The sequence below is a fragment of the Podarcis cretensis genome (assembly GCF_951804945.1).
Source record: "Podarcis cretensis genome assembly, chromosome: 5".
In the NCBI taxonomy this organism is placed as follows: domain Eukaryota; kingdom Metazoa; phylum Chordata; class Lepidosauria; order Squamata; family Lacertidae; genus Podarcis; species Podarcis cretensis.
In genome coordinates, this window is record NC_137174.1 from 49,976,494 (window position 1) to 49,999,964 (window position 23,471).

General features: G+C 41.7%; 1 protein-coding gene and 1 long non-coding RNA gene across 4 annotated transcripts in view; one reads left to right on the forward strand and one right to left on the reverse strand.

Annotated features, from left to right (window-relative positions):
• HSPA12A (heat shock protein family A (Hsp70) member 12A) overlaps window positions 1-23,471 on the forward strand; it is a 320,123-nt gene that overhangs the window by 27,246 nt on the left and 269,406 nt on the right. For both annotated transcript variants that reach the window (XM_079976664.1, XM_079976663.1), the window contains exons 7-12: window positions 10,829-11,000; window positions 12,588-12,674; window positions 12,808-12,912; window positions 14,673-14,931; window positions 15,491-15,594; window positions 15,924-17,700. In XM_079976664.1, the coding sequence (XP_079832790.1) occupies window positions 10,829-11,000; window positions 12,588-12,674; window positions 12,808-12,912; window positions 14,673-14,931; window positions 15,491-15,594; window positions 15,924-16,558 (1,362 nt within the window). In that variant the 3' untranslated portion in view covers window positions 16,559-17,700. The remainder of the gene's footprint in view (window positions 1-10,828; window positions 11,001-12,587; window positions 12,675-12,807; window positions 12,913-14,672; window positions 14,932-15,490; window positions 15,595-15,923; window positions 17,701-23,471) is intronic.
• LOC307216463 lies at window positions 4,079-23,408 on the reverse strand. 2 transcript variants are annotated; one of them, XR_013839090.1, is made up of 4 exons: window positions 23,183-23,408; window positions 12,625-12,740; window positions 8,123-8,211; window positions 4,079-4,228 (listed from the first exon to the last, which is right to left on the reverse strand). It is a non-coding gene; the product is annotated as an uncharacterized lncRNA (long non-coding RNA). The 2 variants fall into 2 exon arrangements; XR_013839091.1 differs by lacking the exon at window positions 12,625-12,740 and having other exon boundaries at window positions 23,183-23,402.

Sequence of the window (23,471 nt, forward strand, 5' to 3'; positions counted from 1 at the left end):
GGCACAAACTTGCTTAAGTTGCAGACTTTGGGGAATTAAAATCATGTTTCCAAGCCACACCCACAGACTTGGAAGCAGAAAACTTTAAAAGCAGTTGTTCTCTAGAATAAAACCAGACAGGAACATTTACAGCAGTCTGGACCCAGAAAAAAAAGGCCACCTGAATTTCATGACCATCAAAGTGCTGCCTGTATTCTACCTACCCCATTGGAACATGAACCAGTCACTGAAATATATGATTACAAGAGGTAGGGCTTATGAAAAGCCAGTTGGGAGCTGGCTTAGAAAAATGACATCATGCATCATTGGCAGGACAACCTCTGCCTTCAAGCAAGGCAGATTAGCATTTAAATTGAGATTTAATGGTTCATGCAGACAAATGATACACAAAAAACTTCCGGGAAGGACCTGATTAGGGTGAAAGGTGTGTGACAGGCAGGAGAACACAAAGGGAATTAAACAACCATGCATTCTAGTTAGGACTGGTTAGTTTGCATTCTTTTCTGACTCCCCAAATTGGAGTGTTGTCCCTTTTAAAATGAAAGTTAGTTAAAGCAGGCTGATAAAAGCCTAGGTCATTATGAGTGTGATGGAGAAGGAAGAATACTTGGTCTTGTAGAGTGTTCGAATGGTAGGAGCATTCATTTAAACCCCATAGAAAGTCTCAGATTCTTCATGATGCTTTTGATCAAGTAATCAAAGAAGAAGTGACATAGCTCAGTGGCAAAGTGTTTGCAAGCATGAGGTCTCAGGTTTAATTCATGGCATCTCCAGGTAGGTCTGGGAATATTCCCTGATTGAAACCCCAGCTTATTGTCAATGTAGGGAATAGTTAGAAGGGGCAATACTTGGGTGCAAAGCCTGTGTTCCTAATCAGTGTCTAGTGAGCAGAAAAGGTCTAAATTTCTACTCCACCCAGAATTTCTAGCTGCCCAGAGTGGTTGGGGAAACCCAGCCAGATGGGCGGGGTATAAATAATAAACTATTATTACTTAGAAATGCCAAATTCTCAAACCAGAAAGAATAATTTTGTAGTCAAACCAAATTAGTCGTGATTGCCTACATTGACTTTCCTCTTTATTCCAGCGGGGAGGGAGGGTTGTGCAAAATTTGGTGTTATTGATGGGGATTCAGATAATAGACATTATTGGGTGGGGGACATTGAAGGTAACACAGTGGCTGAAAGAAATTGTGGTGTCTGAGGGAGCTGTTTAATTTGCAAAATTCCTGCTCACTGACAGTTGGGAATGCAACACCACAGGGATTATATTTTGGTTTCTGAAACCAAAATACAGAAGAGAATAGGAAGCTGTATCTGCATGCACAAGCACCTGTTTCATAGTCATATTTCATATGGTCTCATTACCCACCTGAATCTATTTCAGGGCCTTAGCTCAGTAGTGTTCTGCTACTTTGCATGTCCAATTCCTGGCATCCCCAGATAGGAATAGAAGAGATGCCTGTCTGAAACCTTGGACATCTGCTGCCAGCCAGCACTGAAAATAAACTGAGGTGGCTGGAATAATATTTGACTCAGCATAAGGCAGCTTCCTATGCTGATAAGATGGCAGTAAATGGCAAAAGGTGTGATGTAGAATTGAGGGGAAAGAAAGGTGGCGCTCACTTTGTAGCTTAAAGAAGCACATGCCAACCCTCTCACCTTTTGATCACTTCCTTCTTCAATGTTTAGTAAATCCAGAGAGAGGAAATTGATGATCCTTTGTTGAGTCCAATCCTGTTTCAGTTAAGTGATTTTATTCAGACATAAATGTGCCTCTGTCCTTTATTTTAGACATGTTTGTCTTTGCCATATCTGCCTACCATTTTCCCACTTGGATTTCGCGTATTTGATTGTGTGCAGCTAGGAAGAATTACACAATCCACTGGCAGTAGGGTGGTCAGGTGTAAAAGAGGGCAGGATCCATGCATCCTTTGTGAAGGCAAAATTCCCTCCTCAGCACATGTATTGAAGAGGAAATTCCCTATTATATGGGGCAGAATCCGTGTCCTCTTTTTGCACTTGGCCACCCTAAGGGGCAGTACAACTATGCAATGCATGTTTTCTAAATGTTTGTTTGGGTATTTTGAGTAACCTCCTAAAATGCTGTTTAGACCCCCACAATCACTTTGAATATCTTGTACTTGTCTCTAATGTTGAGCAACATTTTTCTCAACAGTCTGTAGTGTGGGATTGCTAATGCTAGTGCCAGAAGCAAATCACTTAAAGGTTCTCATGGAAGGACACGGTTGTAGGTAAAGCTGAAACATTAGAGACTCGTGTATTATCTTTGTCTGTTGTCGCTTGCCTGTTGTTTGTGTGCATGTGTACCTGTGGAATGGTATCTCATAGCCGCAGGGAGAAAAATAGACTAATGTTCTTGCAGCATTTCCCATCTGTGGCGCAATGGAATGTTGTTGACTAATGTCCGCATCTGTGGTAATTTTTTTTGTCTGTGATTGTGTGTTTGCCAAACAGATCAATAAATAGTGACGAAAGAGAGCTTAGGAAGAAATCACAGGGAGGTGACTCCACAAAAGCCGTAGCAGTTCATGTCTACAATTGTGTTGTGTATTGTTGTAAGCTACTTTTTGTAACTTTTGAGGATGAAAAGTGGAATAGAAATGGATGGGAAGGAGGAACTAAAATAAGAAATTCTGATACTGGGTAAAAAAAAAAGGTAAAGGTACCCCTGCCCGTACGGGCCAGTCTTGACAGACTCTGGGGTTGTGCGCCCATCTCACTTAAGAGGCCAGGGGCCAGCGCTGTCCGGAGACACTTCCGGGTCACGTGGCCAGCGTGACATCGCTGCTCTGGCCAGAGCCAGAGCCAGAGCCGCACACGGAAACGCCGTTTACCTTCCCGCTGGTAAGCGGTCCCTATTTATCTACTTGCACCCGGAGGTGCTTTCGAACTGCTAGGTTGGCAGGCGCTGGGACTGAGCAGCGGGAGCGCACCCCGCCGCAGGGATTCGAACCGCCGACCTTTCGATCGGCAAGCCCTAGGCGCTGAGGCTTTAACCCACAGCGCCACCTGCGTCCCCCTGATACTGGGTAGATAGGACTAAAAGAAGGAAGGAGATGCTGTGGACTAGCAGTCGACAGTGCGGTGATTTATGATCCCAAAGGACAGATATAGGTCACACTGAGCACTCTGAAACTACTCCAGACTAATAGTATTCTACATTCAAATAAGCAGATTTAAGAAAAACAAGTCATCTTATGTCTGAAAAATATATTTGGCAGAAGGTGCAGCTGGAAGAGAAGGGAGTATATTTTGCATGATGTCCATAGCAATGTATTAGTTATAGTGAGCCATAATGGCACTTGTCGGTTTGTGGAAGTTGTCCATGCACATACCCCACACTAAACAAAAAAGCCATCCTGTTTACTACTAATAAAATGGTGTTTTGCTACCCAGGATATGTTTGCCTCTAGGCAAATAGTCTGCAATATGACAAAGTCCTATAGAAGTGGGCTACACAAGCAATTACATCCCCCATGTCCTTAAAGATAATGGCATCTTCCACAGATACTTTCCAGAGCAGTAATGCTGTGTAGCATCATGTTGTCTTTCCTACTTGTGACTGCTGGCATACAAAGATATATCTTAGTGCATCTTTAAGAAAGGATGGGCAATAAGAAGATTATTCATGTGAAAAGGGTAATGAAAGGGATCATAATGGACACACATGCAAATTACATCTGCATATATTTGCTTGAGAAATTTTGGCAAGTTTACATTTTTTCATTAGGAGCTAGCCAGAATATTCTTATATCCTGTTGTGATTGCTTGCTTCATCTTTTCTCCCTGAAGAAGGGATGCAGAAACCTGTAGTTCACCAGGTATTGTTGGCCTATAACTCCCAAGAAGCATGGCCAATGGTCAGGGATGATGGGAGTTTGATGGGATATTGTTGGCCTATAACTCCCATCAACCCTGACTGTTGTCCATGCTTCCTGGGGCTGATGGGAGCTGGAGTCTAGCAACAGCTGGAGGAACACAGGTTCCCCTTTCCTGCCCTACATTCAAAACCCTTCAGGAAACATGGTAATAAAAAAAATTCAGCACCCCTAAGAATTGGTTAGCTTTTTGTTTATTTTGATCTCTTGCTCTGAAAGTTTTTTAAAAGGCTCCAGACTTCTTGTCAAATATCCACTATAAAATGATGGATGGTCTTTGAATTCTCTGGTGTTGCCTCTTCCTTGAACTGAGCTTCAGGTGCTCAACCTTGATTGTAGAAAATGGGATTGAATGCTCTTGGTCAGAAGGGTTTTCCTTCAGCTTGACAATTTTGTTTTTTTTATTTTTGGAAGGGAGACATTCTTTCAGCTCCCATTTCACTACAAATATTTCAACCACAGCATGTGCACTGCCTGGAATTTCTATCACATGCCAGTGGAAATCACAATATTGCAGAAGGGGCTGTAATGTTTTTTGAAGGGACGAAGTTCAACCCTCTTAATCCAGAAACAGCTAGATGATGAAATTTATCCTGTCCAGTAATTTCTGCAAGTCTCCTTTTGAGGAAATGCTCTTGAAAGGTATTGAGGGCTTACATATTTATCTGTTTTCCTGCCTTAACTGTATTATCTAGCTTTTACCATTCAGTCTATACAGTATGTGGGGGGTGGGGGGGACACAATGAAGAAAGCTTGAAGAATGCTGTTTACTACACACTGAAGTTATAATTAGTAAGAACCCCTCAGAACACAGATGATCCAACCAAAAATGTCTATGTATAGGTCATTAGCAAGTTAAATACCAAATTGGATTTCAGTTTTTTACTTTACCCAGCAATCTTGTTTGTGCAAGACTACAATCCCTTCAGCCCAATCCTGTAATCCCATTCCCCTCAGATTACAAACCCGATTCTGAAAAGTAGTGCACTGTCTCTTGTTTTCAACATGTTCGGTGTACCTGACCATATAGTTTGGACAAAGCGGCAACATTTTTCCTTTGCCTCATGACAGTCTCCTCTCTTACATCGCAATTAAGAAGTTTTATGTGCATGAGCAGAATGGCATCCTCAACTTGAGACGAAGGCATGGCGTTAAAGATAAACTTTTGGTTTTCGTTATTGCTGAAAGCAGACAGATAGCTCAACACTCTGACCAATTAGAAAGTATCTTATTTCTTTTTAAATTTGTGTGTGTGTGTGTAATTTGAATGTTATTTAAAACTGGATACATTTAGCGACATACTAGCCACATACAGCATCAAACACCAGTGCTATCTGCACTAGATCTTTAAAGCAGGACAATGCCACTTTAAACAGTTGTGGCTTCCCCCACATAATCCCAGGGACTGTAGTTCCTTAAGGATGTAGAGAGTTGTTAGGAGATCCCTATTCCCTTCAAAAGAGCTGCAGTTTCCAGAGTTCCCTGGATAGACTGTTGAACTGCTCTGGGATTTGTAACTCTTTGAGGGGAATAGGAGTCTCCTAACAACTCTCAGCACCCTGAACAAACTACAGACCCCAACTTCCATTGGACCCAACACCCTGAACAAACTACAGACCCCAACTCCCATTGGACCCAGCCAGCAGGGCCAGTGGTTAGGGATGATGGGAGCTGTGGTTGAACAACATCTGGAGGGCCACAGGTTCTGCCAGTGGCGTAGCGTGGGGGGTGCAGGGGGGCCCGGCCGCACCGGGCGCAACATCTGGGGGTTAGGGTTAGGGGGCGCAAATCCATGGGTTAGGGGGCGCAAATTACTTGCCTTGTCCCGGGTGCTGACAACCCACGCTACACCACTGGGTTCTGCACCCCTGCCCTGGTACCACTGCTCCAGGAATCCACCCCCCAATGCAAGATACGATGGAATTCGGAAGCTGGAACTATGTTTGCACTTCCTTTAGCTTGTATACATAAACATTTTTGTGATTGGTATTTGCAGATGCAGCTTTCCTTTTTGAAGGAACTGGAATGTTTCAGTGTGAGAATCCTAGGGTCCCCCCCCCCAAGAATATCTGATTTAGTGTTTTCTATTAGTAGAACCTAAAGAAGTATTTTGGAGGGTAGCTAATGTATTTGATATTTGCAACAGGCATATTATAGTTGTTATCAGTTCATTGCTAATTCCTGCATCTGGTGTAGAAAGGCGAAAAGATATTAGGGAACAAAGGCAAGTGATGATTTAAAGCTGCAATCCCTCACTGCTGCCTTCATTTTCTGCCTGCAGAATATCAAAAGCAGTGCAAATTAGACACATTAGCAGTATTAGGGGAAATGGAGAAATCCACTTAATTGTCACTTGTTGGTAGAGACAGATTGTTGTCAGAGAATGGATTGGTGTTATTACTGCAAGTTCCTGTGGATGTGATTCTTCTGGTTGATACTTACAAATTATCTTTTCTGCATAAGCACTAATGTTTGTTATGAAGCTATAATATGCTATAAGATTGCAGCATTTTTGAAGCCATAATTAATTAGGGAAGCTTAATTGATCATGATGTTAAAATGCATAGAGCAAGAAGCACGTGCTAACAAATTTCAATTTACATTTGCTAATTGCTGTGGTTAGGTTTGCACAAATATAAGTTCCAGGCTAATGGAATACGCCCCCAGTCCTTCATTTTTACATGTAGCGCAGCAAACTGCTAATAGCTTAGGTACTCAAGCAGCGAAGGACCTGTAAATGACCAGAAACATTTTAGAGCATTCGTGCAAAAATATGACCTCTGAAACTGAAAGGCTTATACAGACTAAATGAGCTATCAAGTGTTAGCGCTATCTATAAAAGCTGTTTGACTGAGCCTCGGCGCTTCATGGAATAAAATAAAATGCATCACTGATTACGCCCTTAGTACTATGACTTCATCCATTGCACCAATGCATCTTGTCTGCGTTTCTGAAGCAGCTGTGGTTTGCGAGAAGTAAAAGCCCCACTTCTGCAGTGGAACAGAGTTCTTGCTGGGTAGAGCAATGGCTCTTTCCAGCTTAGGAGAAGGGGACCTGACAGGATCAGAATCTACTGATCTGGTCATTAAGAGGTTTTCCTTAAAGGATTTGTATACCTAAGGTCAAAACAAAATAGGACAAAGTATTGTAAACAGTGATTTCTACATCATCCTGGTACACAGGAAAAGCACAGGCTGCCTCATTTTTGGTCTGGGGTGCTTGGTATATCAGCTTGTCACATGTACAACAACCACCCCCAGAAGCATCATAAATCCCACAGGTGCAGTGGCAAAGCAATCTCAAGGCTTCTGTATTAGTGTAATAAGTGGTTGGCGTCCCACATTGGGCTAATAACACAGTGAACATGATTTGTTGATACTCCAGGTCAATTTTCATGCCCGTTTTTTCCATGTACTGATTTCCTCAAAGCCATTTCCTGTGGAAGCTCCCAGCCTGCTCAGATTTCACTACATTCTTCAACAACTCCCAAAACCAAAGCTTTAAAGCAGTTTTCTTTTTTTGAGAAGAGTCTTATGCCCTAAGATACACCGGGGTTGGGGCAGGTATATGTTTTGATTGTCACTAGCAACATGGCATGGAGAGGAAGAGTTGTACACCTTAATGTAGTTTTTTTCCTATAGGCTTTGTCCCTTCACTCTGGTTCAGATATATGGGCTCCAGTCCTTTCGTACTGGGCCCCACCTGGAAGTGCATCCACTTGCTGCAGTTTAGGGTTCCAGGTCTGAGCTCAGGACAAGCTGAAGACCACCAATTTAAATGGATCCAGGAATGGATTCAGGCATACTTCCCTCTCTTACACACATGAGCAGAAATAAATGTCAGAGAAAAACTGGTTCAACTGCCTTCACTGGTTGAATTTATTTTCAGCTTAGCCCTGATGAGCTGTCAAATCAATATTCATGTTGACATGAAAATAATTGGTAGCAGAAGGGCTAAATGCCACTGCTGCCATATATTAGGCATAATTCAGTGAGCATTATTTGATTTTCTGTTGAAATAGTTCATTCCAAAAGTATGATTGCTGCAAAATACCACAAATCCCGAAGACTTTGCTTCTTTATATCTCTGGTCCTACAAAATTTAACCTAAAAATATTATTCAACTCAGTGATCATTACAAAACCACTCAAATAACTACAGAATTTTCAACAACAAGGCACCACCTCTCTTACTCTCTTGAATGCAATTTCGGTGAATCTCACCTGATACAGGAGACAAGAGTGAGGACTGCATTTGCTTTTTGGCTTTCCAAAAAAAAATTCTCCCTCTGAGGCATCAGGAAAGGCAGGAGCTAGAGATGAAACAAATTTAGGAGGGGATGTCACATGTATGTTTGGTATGTTCTGAGTGCATGTGCCACAGAAGCTTCAGTCAAGTGGTTAAGCTCAGCACATGCAGCAGTTGCTTAGCAGAGTTAACTTTTACTTTGCATGCAAAAACACATACTACGACATAAACACACTCTGTAAAGTTGTTACAAGTAGGAATCTCTGATCCCAGAGAGGGTACTTTGCTTCAACGTTCTTGCTGTTTCAAAGTACCCAGCAAGTCTGGAGTTCAGCTGCTTCCAAAGTTCTTCACAAAGTATTCAATTTTCTTCCACGTTTCCAATCAGTCTCCATTGCTCAGATCTCCCCAACACTTAACACTATAACTTGAGCTGAGCTAATTTGACCATCTTTCCTTTGCTGGTTATTGCTTCCTGTACTTCAGGACAGGAATGGGAAACCTGTGGCCCTTCATTTGTTGTAGGACTCCTCCCATCAGCCTCAGTCAGTATTTCTAGTGGTCAAGGATGATGGGAGTTGTAGTCCAGCAACATCTGCAGGGCTGCAGGTTCCCCATCCCTGCTTTAGGGGTTAGCACTAAAATGCTGAGAGTTCCCATGTTGAATATGCTGACTTGCCTTTTTGCTGTTGCCTAGATTCTCTCCACACAGACCCTTAATACTGTGGTATGTTACATAGCATACATACAGAACATAATACAACCTTCAAGCTGTTCCCCACAAAGACTGTGCGTGCGTGTTTACATGCACTCTGTCGTGATGCTTCTTTTTGTTTCTCTGTGCTTGTGACACATTGTGATGAAGGCTATTAGGTAGAGCCTCTGGTAAGTATTGCAACTGACAGCCAGGACATGACAGTGCAATGCCCCTCAGCCTTGTGTGGGACTGAGAAGCAAGTGTAACTATGGCAGCACAAGCAAATTTATACAACCATACACATCTTTTGATTTAAGCCATATTCTGCCTCTTCTGCTGAAAGAGAAATAAGGAATCTTTAATTCTGCTCTGTTTCAAAATGTTTGCAAATAACGTTTTATAAGATTATTCCCAGCACAAATACTATCTTATGTGCCGGGAAATAATGTGTATGGTGCACACAGAACAACCTTACTGGTGGATCAGAGGAGAACTAATACGCAAAGCACTCCTGGGGACATGGCCAGAGAGTGTCGTGGTATTTTCCTATCTAGGGGATTCCTTTTTAAGTTTTATGATCACTCTCCATGGCTTCCAATGGAAATGCATACATCAGCTCCAGCGCTTGTGTATGTTTCTTACTGTTTCAGGGTGGGGTCCAAGCCTTCTCCAAGCCCACCTTGGCCTCTACCACTGGTGGTATGTCAAGGGCTGCTGAGGGTTTCAGTGGTGGAAAGGGCCTTACGAGGTCAGACCATGGAGATCCATGGGAGGAGCAAGGAGCAGTTGGATCTCCAGCTCCCAGTGAACCATGATCTCCATATCCCCAGCTTTCTTTTAAAATTAAGTGTCAATTATCTGTAGAACCTGAGTTATGAAGCAAAATGTAGAGGCATGATTATTCTCATTTTTCCATGAAAAAATAGCCTGCTACTCCCCTCTCTAGGGTTAACTGCTTCTACCTGAATGGAGCATGGCAAGCAAAGAAGGAAAACCAAATCAGGAAAGCTGTGTGCATTGGTGTCATACAGCATTACCTGATGCCATACCATGAATATTTTATACTCTCTTGAAAAAAGAATAGCGATAGAAGTTGCAGTATTTCAGATGCCAAGTCTTCCTTCAGTTCCGTCCTGTATATCTGCACAGAAGTGAGCCTCATTGACTTCAGTAAGGCTTACTCCTAAGTAAGTGGGTGTATGATTGCAACCCTAGATACATAGAATCTTCAGCATTCAAGGATTAGGTCTGTGAATTCAGTGTGCCTAACTCTGGCAGGAAAGTATCTAGCATTTACAGGTGCATGGTTATGTTTTTGAAAGTATTATTGGCTAGCACAAAATCTAGTAAATTAAGATATTCAGGAATATAGCAGGTATTTTAGGCTGCAATCCTATACCTGCTTATATGGGAATAAGCCCTAATAAACTATACAATAAGAATCATAAGGATTGTTATGTTAGCAGCCCAGGTATTTCCATCGCACTAAGCAACCTGCAGAACAGATAAGGTTTACTTTACATGATTTGGCACTTTATAGTCCTTACACATTAGGAAGAGTGTGAGAGCAATGTAACTGTGTTTTAACGCTGATTAGGCAGAGAAGGCAAAGCTAGTTGTCTCTTTCTCTTTGGGAAACCTTTTCATGAAATCGAACTAGATGCTTGAAAAGGAGATGAATTTACTCTTTTTAACATACCTTTTGTTTATCTTGCTATATCATATGCAGTTATGTCATTCTATTCAGTAGGGGAAATGCATGCATCTCTCCTAGCTATGAATCCTTGAAATGAACTAGATGTTATTCCCCCCCCCCCACCATGATATTTAGCATATGAAAATAAGAGAAGTGAAAAGAAAGAAGCATAGGTGAATTAATGAAAGCCTCAGGATTCACAAAGCTACTTCACTGTGAAGGCAGCTGAAAACCAAAGTTCAGCTGATCATTTCCTCTCCCCTCCTTGTTTGATTCCTTTATTCACAGGCAGGAATGGCATCCCCAGAAAACCCTGAGCAGCTCATAATTGCCCTGGAGCCAGAGGCTGCATCCATCTACTGCAGGAAGCTCCGCCTTCATCAGATGATAGACTTAAGCAGCAAAGGGCCTGTCAATGGTTATAACCCAAGTGAGACCATTGCCACTGGCTTTACACCAGGTAGGGCTGATTTCATTGAGCTATGATTAGTGCTCAACCTAATTTTCTACTCACCCTTTCTTGCCAAAATCTTTCATAGCAAGATGTCTTCCAAATTTCCCGGCCAACTCTTGATTTTCACACTGGGAGAACCTGGATAGGTAATTGCCAGCCCTAATAATAGAAACTACCCGGTCAGGCTCATTAAAGTGTGAACTTTTCAGCTGTTCCACAGTTTTAAGTGTTTCGGAACAGTGTTATCATATGTGAGCCTGTGCCAAAGGTGGAATAAAAATTCTGAGAGCGTTTTCCAGACAGATAGGGGAATTCTATACCCGTGCTGATTTTATGAATGGAAGAGAATGGAAACATGCTTAGGTTAATTGATCTGTGTCAGGTTGGGTGGGGAGGAGCAGCCAACCCAACACCTGTATTGCTGTAGCTTATCTGGACAGGGGTGGGGCAGGTTGGCTGCCAGGTCAAGGCTGCTTGGACATACCAGCAGGAGCACCATGACTCTACCTTTGTGCCTTGCCATCATCTCACCCCAGCCCTGTTTAGGGTAAGCTGTAGTGACACCAGTCTTGAGTGGGTGGCTCTGCTCCAGCACACAGGCCACTTGCCTAAAAGGGATTCAAAGTGCGGCATAACATCTCTGTTGACGAGTGTGAGCATAAAATTAGAATACTATTTCTTCCAGATTACCTGTTCCAGGCACTGGGGAAACAAATGTTTTGAACATCCGTTGAGACATTCTCATGGGAAAATTCCATCAAAACAACTAGGAATTGTGCAAGACTGCAATTCTGGGGACAGCTGTACATTAAGCAAGGGACTAGAGTAGATGACCTTCCGATTCTGTGGTTATATGCTACTCCTAGCATGATATTTAAAAAGTAACTTCCAACCTGTTGTTTTCCTTGATCTAAAGAAAACTATGATGCCGTGTTCATTCATAGTACAAAGAGTGCTTGCAATTAAAACAGTTATTCTTTCTTTTTTAGTGATAGTAACAAACAATGTGCATATCTTGAGTCCCCAATTCACAGATGGTTTGTTTAACGTATGCAACTCTCTTATGGGCCAGCAAAATAGAAGACGGGAGTTTGCCTTTATGCTACCATGACTCTTGAGTGTCTTAAAATCAGCAAGCAATTTTGCAGAGAACACAGTGTCTATGGCACTGTGCATATTTGAAAAATTGGTAACACACCTGATCCTCTCTAAATATATATATTTTCATATCACAAGTACTATCCCTTAATACAGATTTAATTTAGTCAGACTTCAAATTCTGTGTTGATGCGCCCTCTGCTGGCAGAATTGTGATTTATTCAGAATCAACGAGGATCCTAGCAGATTGTGATTTGTTCAGTTAAAAGCCTTTAGCTGCTGCCACTCTCCTGTTTAGAACCAATTTGTTGTAAGAATTAAAGGAATGTCTGTGAATTGGGGTCAAGGCTTTTATCCCCAAAACATTAAGACAAGTGCTTGGCAATATGATGACTAGCCAGCTTTCAGTGTTCTTCCATTTTGCAGTCTGCAGGGTACACATCCAACTTGTTCTTGCTTTCTTACAATTAGTGTTTTGTCTCTGTCATCCTCTAGCTAAAGAACACATTCGGCGTAACCGTCAAAGCCGCACCTTTATGGTTGAAAATGTCATAGGAGAGATCTGGTCCGAGTTGGAAGAAGGTAGTGTCCTTTCCTGAGTCACCTTGGCCCTTGCTGCCTTTTGGTTAGACCTGTCAGCAGCAGCATCTGTGCAAAAATGTAGTTATATCATTTGACTCTAATACATGGCTTGTGATTCCTCTTGTATTAACAGGCGACCGTTACATAGTTGTTGATAGTGGAGGAGGGACAGTTGATGTTACAGTCCACCAGATAAGGTTACCTGAAGGACACTTAAAGGAACTCTACAAGGCAACAGGTGAAGCTGCATTCTTCACTCCTACTCATTGTAGAACACCTGCATTTAAACAGCGGGGTAGTGCTGCTCACTTGTGCTCTGGTGGGTCACATAGCTGCTGCTTACCAAACACACCAACAGGAGTGCCAGATTGGCTCTGCTGGTGTGTTTGCACCGTGTTGAACTTGCCACTGCCTCGCCTCTCTACCTCCTGATAAGCAACCAACCGGAGGTTAGGTGAGTGGTGGTTCTGTATCATGCAGCCCACCACTGAATTTCATTGTTATTAAATGAAGTGATGGCAATGTTCACAGACATATGTATGCTCTGTACCAAGGGAACTCTGATTCTCTACCAAGAACAAGCAGATTACGTTGTTGTTGTTGTTGTTGTTGTTGTTGTTGTTGTTGTTGTTGTCATCACCGTCACCCACCCTTTACCAGCAGATTCTGAAGCAGGTTACAGTAATCTAAAAATCAATATTAAAAATAGTTAAAACAAATCACAGTCACAGGAATAGGGTGGGTCCTGAAAACACACATCTCAGGTGTCCAAAGCTAGCTGAAAATTGCATAGGGAAGGTGTCTGAGGGGAGGGATGTTCATAACTTAGGGGCTGCCACAAAGAATGCCCTTTCCCAGACCTTACGCACCAAACTACTGAGGTTGGAAGAACAACCAAGAGGGCTTCCGCTGCTGATCTTAATACCAGAGAAGTCTTTTATGGAAGGAGCCAGTCTTTCAGGTGTTAAGTAAATTTACATTGGTTTCTTTTTATTTAGCATGCTTCTCCCATCAGTTTTTCAGGAAAGGCAAAGAGCATTGGCAATCAAAGAGAGGAGGGAGGTTTTGAAGTTTTAGGAGGAGTTGAAGCCAGAAGACAAGAAATGGGAATTTCAGGAAAGGGGGAAGAGATTATAAATAGTACATTAAAATTGTGTGCCTGGACCATACTACATAGTACATTAGTTACATATTCATGTCTTTAAGTGTGTACTCCATAGGAAGCTTCTCCAATTCGGAAGTACATGGATTCCAAGCAAACGCATAGGGTGTTTGAAATGATTGAACATGGCTGAGTTAGGTCTATTAATTTCAGTAGGTCTCCTCTGAGCAACAGTTAGTTGAATTCCACCCATGTATCTGAATTCTGCTCCTCCTGAGGTTGCTTACTCAATAATCACCTCCCTGAATTCAGAAGTTAATCCCTACTAAGTGTATTTAAGATTGCAGCTCCAAGTTTGCCTCAACTGCACACAGTATGTTTTTCTATGGCTTGATTTTCGAGTGGATATCGCAATGCCCATGCAATATTTAAAATATGTTGGTTGCATCATTCCTTAAGTGATATGCAGGGGCGCCGACTTATAAAAAATATTGGGGGGGCGGGGGCCCATACCGACTTATAAAAAATATTGGGGGGCCCAAGACCTCCAAACCGCTGCTGCTGGGGGAACGAAAGGGGCGAGCCCCGGGCTGCCCCGACCTTAAGTGAACCTGTGAGGGCCCGCCCTTTGCGGCAGCCGATTGGCTGCTGCCGTGGGCGGTGAATATTAATGAGCTAGGGGGAATCCCCGCCCAGCCCCGCGAGATTGTTGATGGGTCGAGAGCCCGCAACCCCACCCCCTCTCTAGATCGGGAGTGGCTTTGTTTTTCTTAAATTATTGGGGGGCAGAGCCCCCCCAAATGAATTTTTGAGGGGGCTCGGGCCCCCTCAGGCCCCATGGAGTCGGCGCCTATGGTGATATGTTTGATTAATGGTTCTAATTGTCTCTGATGCAGGTGGGCCTCATGGTTCCTTAGGGGTAGACTATGAATTTGAAAGACTCCTGTGTAAAATATTTGGAGAAGATTTTATTGAACAATTTAAGATCAAGCGGCCTGCTGCCTGGGTTGATCTGATGATAGCGTTTGAATCACGCAAAAGAGCGGCAGCACCAGATCGGACTAATCCACTCAACATCACCCTGCCTTTCTCGTTCATTGACTACTATAAGAAATTCCGAGGGCACAGTGTGGAACATGCCTTAAGGAAAAGCAAGTAAGTACTTTTAAGTTAACAGAATCCAAAGAAATTTTTGTGTTCATTGCCACACAAAAGGAATAATCAGTCCAAGTAAGACTGAAGAAAATTAATTCCTGGCAATATGTGAAGGAGATGGCATTCTATTGTGTGAAATATACAAACTGCTTCATGGCCTGAGGCATCAAAGATAACAATACAAAAAAACAAATTCTAAAACAAATTCTACAATATCTCAGGGGTCAACTTTCTTAAAACAAAAGCATCTTTGGTTGGCACCTGAACATCATGGTAAAGATAAAAAACTGACAGAAGGCAAACCAAAGCAGCCTTTTCTTCAGCATCGGTGGTCTTCCACTTACTCTCCCATTGCGTGAAGGTGTTCTATTTATCATGGCCTTAGCTAATGTAAATAAAAAATCTCATTGGTTACATAGTGAGGATGTGACATTGGAATCCTTTCATTTCCAGCTTTTTGAAACATCTTGAGTTAGTAACTATTTTTGCTAAGTGAGCAGCATTTCATTAAAAAGCATTTCCTTTAAAAGCAAACTTTCTTATCATATCCTGTTTACAGTGTAGATTTTGTGAAGTGGTCATCACAAGGAATGCTGAGGATGAGTCCCGATGCAATGAATGCTCTCTTCAAGCCTACCATTGATGAAATCATACAACATCTCAGTAAGTATCAAGGGTGTGCTTGAATGTCTTAAGGATTTTTAAAAGACCCACTGACATGAACAGACCTAACTTAGTCAATGGGGTTACTCTGAGGAGAACTAACATTGTTGGGAAAGAATGCCAAGTCAGTAGAACTTAGTTGGATACAACATTCTAGATCTGAAGAGCACTTAGCCTACTTTGATTCCTTCACAATGTCATTCTGTGAATCATACTGAATTCCTCTCACTCCATTTAGTGAGTTTTCCTGTCATTTGTCATTCTGTTCTCTTAATACCTGCAAAGGTATTACGGTTATTCTGACCATGTGGATTTTCCTCTCCACCAAGGTGATTTGTTTGAGAAGCCAGAAGTAACTAATGTGAAGTTCCTCTTCCTGGTGGGCGGATTTGCTGAAGCTCCACTACTACAGCAAGCTATCCAGAATGCTTTCGGCTCCAAATGCCGAATCATTATTCCTCAGGATGTGGGGCTCACTATCCTCAAAGGAGCAGTCTTATTCGGTCTGGATCCTGCTGTCATTAAAGTGCGCCGCTCTCCCCTGACCTACGGGGTAGGAGTCCTGAATCGTTACGTGGAGGGCAAGCATCCTGCAGAAAAGCTGCTAGTTAAAGATGGCACCCGCTGGTGCACGGATGTCTTTGACAAATTCATTTCTGCTGACCAGTCGGTGGCTCTTGGGGAGACTGTGTCGCGCAGCTATACACCTGCCAAGCCTTCGCAGCTGGTCATCGTGATCAACATCTACAGCTCGGAACATGACAACGTCAGCTTCATTACTGAGCCAGGGGTGAAGAAGTGTGGCACTCTGCGCCTGGATCTCACAGGAACTGATACGTCCGCGCCAAGCAGAAGGGAGATCAAAACACTAATGCAATTTGGGGACACTGAGATCAAAGCCATGGCAATTGACGTTGCCACTTCTAAAAGTGTCAAAGCTGGTATTGATTTCCTAAACTACTAATGCTCCTCCCCTGCCCCCCACCCATTAGTCCAACACTCTGTTCTCTCATTTTTCATGTGTCACCAAAATGGACTTGCATTTCAGCCAGACGGAAAAAGGAGAGAACCATTAGAAGGGAAACGTCAGGCATTTTTGTTGTTGTCGTTCTCAAAATTATCTGTCCAGGAATCCGAAATTTACATGGTTATTAGGTGCTAAACATGAAACGGAATAATCCAAAATGGCTAAATGCATTGTGAGAATTAGTCGTTGAAATATCACTGCCCTCTTGATTGGGAAAACAAATAGTTTTACTGGAAGTATTCCACATGTGCTGTACTTGGGTCCAAAATGTCAAAGCTCATATTCATGGTCCTACATTGAAGACCCTAACACAGCAAATGGAAAGCTGTCTCACTGACACCAACAAGTCTGCTTCGGACAGCAGGAGGTCATCACTGCAGCTCTAAATTAAAGTGGTCCTCTCAAGTGCTGCTGTTAATTGTCAGTGGAGATTTATAGGTCTTTAGCAGTTTTAAAATCAGGCCTCTCTTATTTATATGCTTTAATACGAGTGCTAGAGGTGAAGTATCTAGCCTTTCTTAAAGAAAATATGAAAAAACAGCACTTACCACCCAGGCAAAGTACATTTACTAGTTGGGGATATATGATGACTGCTTCTGGTGGCTTTTGCTTCTGTTTTACCAAACTTCCAAGCCACAAAGCAGATTTGTTAAGGCTGCAGCCCATTTAAAGGAATCAATTAAATTTGCAAAACATTCACTAAGTATTGCAAGGAGCATACATTTCAAATTAGCAGATATGATACACAGTCTCATCTTAGGACAGGCACATCCTTTTTAGGTGAAGGGAAAAAGGATGATGTTTGCCACCTGCAGTTTGTATAAGTAGTTTGTATAAATACACATTGTATTTAAAACAATGTGTTGGATCCAGACTTTGTGATCTCTAGAGCAGACCCACTGAAATCAATGGCACAGGCTAGTTGATCAAGTGCAGTGATTCCAGTGGATCTACCCGAAGTGTTAATCTAACCTGATTAATCCAGGAATAGGGGAACCTGTAGCCCTCCAGTCTCCACCAGTCCCAGTCAGATCACCAATGGTCAGAGATGATGAGAGTTACAGTCCAACTGTTGATTTGTAGCAGTGTCCAAGTGTCCAAGTGCACAGCGGAATGATGAGGAATACGTGCTCATACTCTATATTGCTTTATTTACATTTCAAAGCAGGTAGATTACAGAAATGCATCTTGTCTCTGCCGGAGCAGAAAATGCATCCTCTCTCCTCTGAAGCACAGAGAGAATCACACTGTGTGAGAACAGTGAAAAACAGGAAACCAGTGTACGTCACATCCAGCCTCCCCTTTCCCGTGGGAAACACAACAGCAATGCTGTCTGTGGAATGTAAACATTGTCTTGTGACAAGCCTTTCGCTGCACAGTGAAGAGAGCAGAAACCAACACCAACAACATCTGAACAGCTCTCCCTGGATTAGCCATTGCAGCCAAAGTATATGAGTATTTCTTCTTTTTTGTTCATTGGAAAGAGAAGTTTTTAAAAAGTCTCCCTTCTCAACAGTTTTTACAAATTTAAGAGCTCCCACCTCACATTTTACTTTGGGACTTTATGTGGTAGGTAGGGATTTTTATTTTATTTTATTTTTAAAAAAACATACTTCCAGCTAGCTGTTGGGCAGACCTCATGCAAAAGAAATGAAGGGGTATGGTGGCAGTAGCTGCCCAGAAAGCACCTCTATTCTCAGGTTGGAGAAAGCAAGGAGCCATTTTCATTACCTCTCTCATACTTGTTAAGAAACAGGAAATATATACTGTGTTGGCCCTAGAAAGTGAGATCCAGTAAAAGAAAAGGGATACCTTTATACAGGGCCAACTTATTTCACCTGTTCATGAAAGAACTATATAAAATGCTTAATTGTTATTTAGAATGATTCATCAGGAAAAAAGAAAACAGGTTGTTACATTCACAACTTTATAGAGAGTAGTTAGTTACTGTACCTGTCATTCATTTGCATCCAAAATACTTGCTTTCCCACTCTCTTCCATTGATGTGACTGTATACCCAGCCCTGCATACAATAAGCCATGAAGTGGGCAATTTCCAGCTTTCCTCCTCACCAGCTTCTGTGATAAAGTACATCCGGAAGAAGCTTAAAATCTATTGGGGGGGGGGGAATTGCCAGGAGATACTGTACATATAGGCAGGACAGGAGGTTCAGCTGTATTGCATTTGGCCTGCAGAGGGAGCATGAACACTGTTTCTCCAAGAAATGAGAGACTCGCCTTCCCCTGCTCCCACAACATGAGAAAGGAACCTGGCACATACCTTGAGCACTGCCAGCTTCAAAACTCTCAAAAGCTTTAGGCAACAAACTAGATTCCCTTCCCGGTGTGAATTAGAGCAGATGAACATAAGAAATTCCCCCAACACAGAAATTGCTTTAAACTGTGGTGTGATGTGGCTGCGTCCACCTAACAATTTCCTGGATTCGCACATGGCCTGCAGTTCTGCATTACTACATACCAAATGTGATTAGAGGTGGCTTGGGGAAAATATGTTTCTCTGTGCTGCAGGTCCTTCAAGACTGGCAATTTGCAGCGTGGAGGCAGCTTCCATGCCATGCAGTCTAAAGCCACAATGCAGGGCTTTTAATATGTGGTCATTTCCAGATAGACTGGATTTGCAGCCAGACACCCTCACCAACGATGGAGAAGGTCAGCCATGTTTTCCCCGCCCACAACATTTTGAAAACACATTGTGATCCACTGAACCCCAGTCATGCATCCAGCGCACCAGAACGTTACCGTAATCGTGTAGTTACACCCTTTTCCAGTTAGCTATGCATGAGTGAAAAGCCATAGACCCTTTTTACTTTTAAAAACATAAGATTATTGATCAGGCACTTATATTTTAGGGGCCATTGTGCAAATGCTTAAAAATTCAGTGAAGAATTTTAAAGGGGCCCCATTTACATTATATCCATTATATAATTCCCTGATAGAATGTGAATAAGCTTTGCTGAATTAGCTATCACAGGGATGGACTGGATAATTCTAGTCACAGTATCTAGCTTGCTGTTCCTTAAATAATTATTCTACTGAATAATTAGAAAGTGTGCATGCTGGCTTTCCTTTGTTTTCATCCTGTCTGCTGTGTTTTAAAGGCAAACGATTTGTTTTTCTGTATGTGTAAGTGTGTGTGGCCTTCCATGGTTTACAAATAAGCAACTCCTTTGGGTGAGCTATGAACAATATTACATGATGTATATACAATATTTAAATATTGTACAGATGCTTTCTTTCTAAAGTGCTATTTTCTTGTACAGAGTGCTCTTTACCTCTGTTGATTTGCATTCAGTGGTTAATTTTAAATAACATAGTTTCACAGTCTGCTTCAGTAATTATAGGCTTTTAAAGATGGTGAGATATGAAATGCACAATGATGATCTTGTAATAACAGGAGGGGAGCATGAAGAGTGTCAGACAATCCCACACTCTTCTTGCTATGCAAAGAATAGCATACAGAAACACCTTTTGTTTTGAATTCTTTTTAACAGCCCCAGTTCCATTTGAAGTACCGTAATCCATAGGAATGACAATGGTTAAAGGCCTTTTGTACATCAGGTCTTCTTCTCCTACCTGAAAACTAGATGATCATTTGGGGCATTTATTACCCTAAATGATCTCCAGTTTCAAACCGTATGTTTTATTTCAATGATATCTCTTTATTCCTAGATTCAGGCTAAACACAGACCACCAGCCACATATGGAGAGTGCAGCTTGCTGCCTGCCAAGTACTCTAAAAAAATTGATGGATTCTCAAGTACCAGAATGGCCACAAAACATGGCCGGTTCATTGCATTTGACTTGGTGATTTGCCAGCCGTGCAGGCCCCTACTAGACTAGAACAGAATGCATATGTCGTCATAAGCTAGAACACCAGGGGTGGCAAGATAGAATGGCAAAAGATTGCTTGATATTAATTGTGTTGGACTCCTTTCGGTCCGCTACATCTTCTGATAGGCTGCCTGGAAGATACAACACAAGATCATCTTGCATGACTGTTTCCTTGTTTTGTGACATGGCTCTTCCCAGAATCCCAGTTGTCTTGGAAAAGCATTGTTTCAAGTTGTTGCATCTTCATCATACATGCAGTCAAAGGAGCAGGGGCCTGGTATAACGGAGCACCTGCCAGGGCCATGGATCCCACCACCAGTCTTCCTAGCCCTGCTGCACTGCTTCCTTTTGCAGCTTGTCCCTGTTCACCTGCCTTCTTTCAGTGAGCAATAAGCAAAAGAGCAGTAACCCTTGTAGTCTCCGGCTGGGAGGTGCTGCACTGGGTTGCATTCAACTAAAGCTGCCCTCCTCCAGATTATTCCATGTCTGTATTAGGAAGAGATTTCATTCCACAGGGACTCCTGCAAAATCCTTACCAAACACTATTAAGTCCCCACTGCTGGAAACTGCCAAGGTGGCAAGGAGGATCCAAAAAGGACATAGATAAATTGATCTCTGGTAGTGAGAATCTCCTAAGACACTATCCAGGCATTATTTCTGCAACTGTCAGTCATTTCTGATCCTTTACAGCAGCAGAATGCTATCTTTATATTCTTGCTCATTTTCTCCTTTCCATAACAGATAGTCTCATTTGCTTCTTTTCTCCCAGTCACAAAACATGATTAGATGGCCAGTCCTCAGATTACATTATATATTTAAGTTGACAAATCAGCTCTTAAAATGTTAATCTCCCTTTTCATCACACAGACAAATTTTAAATGTGGAATTCTTCAGTTTTCTAGCATACATTCAATAAAATGTTCTCACTAAATTGTCTTTAGCCATTGCATCTATATATTTTTATGTATGGGATGTTTCCCTAATACATAGTTATTAGAAGCATGATTCCACTTTCTGTATGGAAGAACACTACAAAGTGTACTATAAAACCTCTTACGCTTTTTTTTCTGTGAACAAAAGTATGTAAAAAAATTATGTGTATTAGCATATCTGCATTAGTAGCACATTTGAATGTCTTATCAAAATAGCTGTCATTCCAGGTTAAAAGTGCTATAAACCTGCAATCCTGAGATTTCAGTCTATAATTTATCCACAAAATTATCATACCAAACTTTTTAAGTTTTCCATTCTGTTCCCTAAACTTCTACAGGGATATTATTTCACTTGGATAGTAAGATAATTATATTAATCTAGGTGAGCTAAATTTTGCATAGCAATACAGCGGTTTACAAGAAAGAACTTCTTTTGGATGGAGGTATGTGAGTGATCTGATGAATTCCCCTGATGTAATTTGCTCAGTGTGCTTGCAGCCAATGAAGGGAGATAACTCGTGGATGGCAGCAGCTCCTTAGAAATACATCATGCAGCAAACCAACCTCTTAAGGCTGAATTCTTGCCCATCTGAATCCCTCTGAAGTACATGAAACTAAGGCAACTGCAAATATGTTGGCTGAAGTACTGTTTGGGCTACTGAACTGGCTGTTATGTGTACTGAATATTTAAATATAATCAGACTTCAGTAACTAATTTTTAAAACTCTGCTATAGCACTGTTGCTATTATTGTGAGATTTATAATTTTTAAAAAAGCTTATTTCCCCCACCCCATCTTCATCAGCCCCCCAAAAGCGGTATAATTTTGCTGGGCATGCTCTCTGCCACTTAGAATCCATCCCTATTCTCCCAAATAATAGCAAATTAGGGAACCTTTTAGAAATAGAATGTGATGCTATACGTACAGGCTTTTGTATGAGCCCTATGCTAAATTTAAAGGAAGTGGCACATGAATTTTCACTTGTAAGTACCGTAGAAACTGGTAAAGTGATAGATGTTTGCCAGATGAGAGTAAGAAACACAATTTTCCATGTGTTTTCTGCTGCAGGGTTGGTTGATTGTTGTTTACAGATCTTGATCAATAGAAATTTAAGGGAAAGGTTCTGCTCTGTGCCATATTACAGAGACCCAAACTTTTACCCTGACAGCAAAACTTGTTTTGCTTTCTGTGGAAGTTTCCATCTGAACCCAATCATGGAAAACCAAAGCAACTTACCATAAACCTGGAAATTAAAAATGATGGCAGAGTTTATAAAATACTGTGAGCTGGATGCGGATTAAGTTGAAATTAGTTCCCATTGAAATAAGTGACATGATTTAAGTCATGACAAATGTTTCATATTGATTTCAAAAGGAACTAAATTCAACTAAGTGCAATACTATACATGTTTACTCAGAAGTAGGCCCTGTTGAGTTGCCAGGTAAGTTGGTATAGGATTGTAGTCTTAAACTGGATCCATCCCAGTGCTATTAAAGAAACCTCAACTAATGCTGTAAGCACCTTGCAGTAATCCAAATAAACAAGCGTTGAAATATATTATTAAAAGATGTAATTTTCTTGCAGTGATGTAACTGCAGTAGCAAAACTGCATTATTTACACACTTTAAAATCCACAGCACATTGTGTAAAGGTTGTTGGGCATAATGCTACAATATTCATCTCTGCTTTGATAATTCATCAAATATATTGTAAAAAAATAAATAAACATCCGATCATTGTAATCTCATTCAATTTCTTCCACGTGCAAGACTACAAACCTCCCTTAAAGTCCTGGAGCAGATCACAGCTTTTCATTGTTGCATCTTCTGAGTACTGTGCTCTTCAAAAAGTGTCAAATAAAACACAGTAAACTGTGAGGGAAGATGTCTTCTGCTGATTATTTATGGCTCCTGTGTTAAAAGTTATTTCCAACATGATGCACCATCCAACAGAAAGGAAGGCCTCTTGTACAGATGATCCTAGTCCTGTGCATCGCAGCTACACTCCGGAAGCTTCTCTGTTCCCTGCACGTGTTGTAAAGGTCGTGTGGATGAGGTCACAATGCCG